Genomic DNA, 4,778 nt, shown 5'->3' on the forward strand with positions numbered 1-4,778 from the left:
TACCAAGAAAAGCAAAGAAGTCCCGAAGGTCCCGAAGTTATCCAAAGAGAACAGTAAGACAAAGATGTTAGGCACTGTATTTTCCTCAGCCTCAGCCTGGCCCTGGACTACATACATCATTGACTTCTCTTGTCATTTGTTTTCATAAATTTTTAAAAAATGACATGTAGATATTTATGAAGTACAATTTGATGTTTAGATTCATGTATATGTAGTATAATAAATCAGGTAGTGTATCCATCACCTCATGCATTTATCACTTCTTTGTGGTAATAATATTGAAAAGCCTTCTTTCCAGCTGTTTTATAATATATAATATCTTAATGTTAACTACAGTCATCCTACTGTGCAATAGAAAGCTAGAACTTATTCCTCCTATTTAATTATAATTTTCCATGTTGGCTAATCACTTCCAAGCCCATCTTCTCCTTCCTCTCCCCAATCTCTGGTAACTACTGATCTACTCTCTACTTCCATAATATCAACTTTTTTTTTTTTTTTTTTAAGACTCCACATATGAGTGACATAATGTGGTCTTTGGCTTCCATTTTAAAACACAGTGAAGAGTCTATCTGACTTTATTCAGGATAGGAGAAGCTGGTTGTAGCACTAGAACTTGCACTGACCATGGCAGTAGTATCATCTGTGGTGGCAATAATGGCCTTGGCTCTCTCTTCCTCATCTTTCAAAGCCTCCTCATACCACAGTGGGAAGGATCTGGGATCACTCCCATTTACCTTGGCCAAAAATTTCAGGAGACTCATCTTCCTAATTTCACTGTGGGCCCTGGGACCCCACAGGAATTCGTACTGTGCAGGATCACTGCCGGGCACTTGCCGGTACTCCAGGTAGTTTTCCTGCACCCAATCTTGGGTAAGCAGCTTCCTGGGCTCCCCATAAATGAAGTGTTCCATCCCATCATACAGCCCCATCATATTCAGTGCTTCCCAGATGACCTTCTCAGGGGTGCAGTAGCCCTCTATGAAGATTATGCTTAGGATAAGTATGAGAATGCCAGTCTTGGGCATGCTGTGGACATCACTCAGCATCCCATCATAGGTAAGGCCCAGGGAAATGACAAGGACAAAGGATTGGCCAGTGGGGTCTAATTCCTTTACATCAAGGCCAAAGACCAGCTGCATGCACTCAGAGGCTTCACTGAACATCACAGGGAAGTGGTCTTCATAATTTTTTAGGACATTTTCCAGTATTTCTGCCTTTGTGATTGGCTCCTTCATTTGATACTTGAAGAGCAGGAACTCGACCAAATTCGTCACCTTTTCATCTATCTCGCTTCTGGGTAAAGACTCAGTGTCTGGCAGTGCCTGTAGAGTGCTTGGATTCTCCTCCTTTTGGTTGCTAGAGCCCTCATCAGATTGGCCTAATGGAAGGGAGGCAACGACCGAGGGGGAGGAGCAGGCTATCTGAACACTCTGGGAAGGATCTGATGTCTCATCATCAGCAGAAATATCCTCTGGGGTGCTTGGTATTAGAGGATAGCAGGAGGAGGAGAAGGAAGAGGAGGAGGAGGGAAAAGAGGATGGAAAAGAGGAGGAGCAGGTAGAAGTGGATGAGGAAGCATCCTCCTCCATAGCCCGGGGAGCCTGCGCACCCTCAAGGCCCTGTGTCTCACTTTGGGATTGAAGGTCTTCTTCAGGCATGAGACGCCGACGCTTTGGAGCTGGAGGCATGATGACTCTGGTCAGTGTAGCAGGTGGGAGGGTAGGCAGGAGTTGAGTGATGGGGACCCACAGGCCTGGGGAGAGAGGGAGGGTGTATGTGGCCACTGAGAACCACAGCTGAGAACCATACCCTGAAGGCTCTAACAAAGGCCAACTTACAGGTCTCCTTCAGTGCTGCTCTGTGGTGTTCCACAGCTCTTGACCTCTTGGTCTCCCTGTTCCCTGAGAATCTGAAGATAGAAGAGAGAGACGGCTCCTCAGGATGTAGCCAGCAGAGGCCACCACTCCAGGACTGGCAGTAGGGTAGGTGGAATTGGTGCAGTGGGGTCTACTTTGTTATGGAGCAGGTAGGGTCCTTGGTGCACATTCAGGTCATGCACCTCACCTTGACGCCTGGCACTGTCTGGGCCCTCTCTGTTCTGTGATCTGATAACACTGTCTTAGAACAAGGCCTCACCTCACAGTCCCTGGAGCTCCTGAAAAAGGAACTGAGGGGCCCTCAGGGTTCAGGCTGCAAGCACAGCCCCAGCCTCCGAGTGCTGTCAGGAGGATGGGCTGGACTCTGTGAGTTCCCCACTGCTCTGGAGCGGATAGCCCCCTCTGTGTTCACACAGGGCTCTTATCTTTCTCCTGGAAGAGCCTGGACCCTGCCCCTTTGCTGATCTAAGAAATTCTCAGATCAAAAGCTCACATCCCTGATACAAAATAGAAGACATGAGGGGACCCACATCTGGTGGAGCCACGACTATGGAGGTCCTCCCAGAAAGGACAGCAAGAGGTGACCATATTCAGCTGAGTCCATGTGTCCTGGGTTAGGAGCCTGCTTGATCCTCATCTGGATGCCTGATAGGGCCTGGGACCCTCCCTTTGTTGACCTGAGGCCACTTCCCTAAACCAAGGCCCTATCTCCAGAAGACATGGAAAGAGGAAGTGAGGGGAGTCCACCTACCCACAGTTCCCTGTGAATTCCCATGGCTGACAGAAGGGGCAGAGTGGGGTTGAGTCCTGTGTGTTTGGAGAATGGAGTCCCCTCAGTCCTCACCTTGACTCCTGGCAGGGTCTGGGACCCTCCTTCTGCTGACCTGAGTGCAGCCCCCTTAGACCAACACCTCTCCCTCCCAGAGACCAAGTGTCCTTGTGTAAGACGGGGCCTCAGCTGACAGCCCTGACTAGGTTCTCCAGAGTGACAGTAGTGTCATGGCAGATTTTTGTGGGGCCTCCGTCTGTGTTATGGCCTGGGGGTACCCTCAAATTTCCCTCAGATTCCTTACCTGAACTCTTGTCAGATCCTGCCACCCACTGTGTCTGTCAAACAGAGGGGCTCCCTGTGTTGACCTGAGTCACGCTCTGAGAGCAAGGTTCTCACCTCCCTGAGATCCTAAAACAAAAGTAAAAAAGAGTCACATCCGGTCACGCCTGTGGGGTGTCCACAGCTGATGTCTCCCCTTTACAACCAAGACTCCATTTCCCTGAAGATTCCTCAACTCCTTGCCTGTAGTTAAAGTGAGCTTGCCACTTAGTGCCAATCCTGATCAGCTCCCCCCAGAGCTAAGAACAGGGGACAGCCAGACTCTGTGGCATTCCTTCTTTCTGGGCTGCAGGTACCTGCAGTCCTCACAAAGGGGGCACACCTTGCTGCAGATTCTAGGACTCCTCCCTCTGTTGACCAGGTGTGGAACCCTGTGATAACTTCTTAGCAACCCTTGGGCCAAGGTCCCCACCTCCCTGAGACCAAGGAGGCAGAAATGGGGGAGGGGGCACCACATGATCACACTTGCATGGGATTCCCAAAGCTGACAGAAGGAGCAGATTTGGCGGGGTGGGGGTGGGGGGGACAGGGCAGGGACTTCCTCTATTTGGGTATCCTCCAGGTATTCAGCTTCACTCCGACAGAGTCCGGCCCTTTCCCTCCTGCTGAACCGTGTATGAGTCTTGCACGCCAAGGCCAGCATCGCCCTGGGATCACTGCCTGGGGTTCCAGAGCTGATAAAAGGGACAGGTTTTCTAGTTCTGAGATGCAGGGATCCGCTTAGTCCTCCCTTAGGATTCTCGGACTCCTCCCTCTGCTGACCTGAGACTACACTCCTCAGACCACAGCCCTCTCCTCGTTGACACCGCAAAGGCACAGCAAAGACACATCACATGGGCCACAGTGCTTGAAACCGCCCAGAGCTGAGGTCTCCACTGATCTGGACTACAAGTTCCCATGAGTCCTCTCCTTCCTCCTCTTGACTCCTGGCAGGGTTGCTCTCTCTTCCGCCCTTCCCCTGCCCACCCACCCCCCCCAAACACTGCCATTGACCTGAGTCTCCGTCCCTGTCCCTCGGATTCCGGAGGTTGAGTGAGAAAGTGTCTTAGTCTGAGACAGGGATGGGGTGGGCACCCTGTCCTAGGATCCCCTCATGCCTCCCTCGTCTCACAGCAGGGCCTGGGCCCTCTCTCTGCTCCCCCGAAACCGCATTCATAGTACCAATCCACTTTCCTCTGTCAACCCCAGATGCGGAGGAGGTCAGAATTTGCATTCCTGGTCGCCATGCCCAGGGCTTCCCGCGGCTGACATAAGGGGCAGATCCCTTCCTGAGGGTCCTGACCTTGATGCCTAGCAGAATCTAGGCGCTGCTCCCTCCTAACCAGCTCTGCTTTGGTCACACCAAGGTCTGATTCCCAGCGTCCCCTGCGGCTTAAGCAGCGGGAGAGAGTGGGGGTGGGGATGTGACCGACCAGCCTGAGAAGTCTGCCCTCAGGTGGTCCAGGGCTAGAAGCAGAGGCGGCGCTGGATTATTTAGGGCTTTCTGTCCGGGTTGAGGGCGTCCTCATTCCTCCCTCAGCCTCTCACCTTGCCTCCTCACAGAGCCTGGGCCCGCTCTCTTCAGCCGATCTCAAGCCTGTCTCAGAACGAGAATCTCGCGTCTCTCTGATCCCTGAGGCGTAAGTCAGTGGCGTCACATCCGGCCCCTGGGGCTTCCCTCGGTTGACAGCAGGGGCGGAGTGGATTCCGCCGCAGTGGGGGTGGGAGTGGCAGAGTAGGAGTGGGAATCCGGATGGGGTGGGGTGGGACAGAGGATGGGGTTCCGGCAGGGGTAGTGGTGAAGATAG

The 4,778-nt window shown here is 52.4% G+C and overlaps 1 protein-coding gene across 1 annotated transcript; it reads right to left on the minus strand.

The window, feature by feature from the left end:
• Positions 1–505: 505 nt before the first annotated feature.
• MAGEA10 (MAGE family member A10) lies at positions 506–4,532 on the minus strand. Its single transcript, XM_017500912.1, has 5 exons — positions 4,519–4,532; positions 2,954–3,052; positions 2,068–2,158; positions 1,842–1,912; positions 506–1,756 (listed from the first exon to the last, which is right to left on the minus strand). Exon 5 carries the CDS (start codon positions 1,689–1,691, stop codon positions 579–581), a length of 1,113 nt encoding a protein of 370 aa, XP_017356401.1. The 5' UTR covers positions 1,692–1,756; positions 1,842–1,912; positions 2,068–2,158; positions 2,954–3,052; positions 4,519–4,532; the 3' UTR covers positions 506–578.
• Between the last annotated feature and the right edge of the window lie 246 nt (positions 4,533–4,778).

Source organism: Cebus imitator, unplaced genomic scaffold, assembly GCF_001604975.1.
Source record: "Cebus imitator isolate Cc_AM_T3 unplaced genomic scaffold, Cebus_imitator-1.0 Scaffold273, whole genome shotgun sequence".
In the NCBI taxonomy this organism is placed as follows: domain Eukaryota; kingdom Metazoa; phylum Chordata; class Mammalia; order Primates; family Cebidae; genus Cebus; species Cebus imitator.

What these genes read in the sequence shown, in the direction of transcription:
- MAGEA10 (XM_017500912.1), bottom strand. Translation starts at nt 1,691, where the DNA reads ATGCCTCCAGCTCCAAAGCGTCGGCGTCTCATGCCTGAAGAAGACCTT.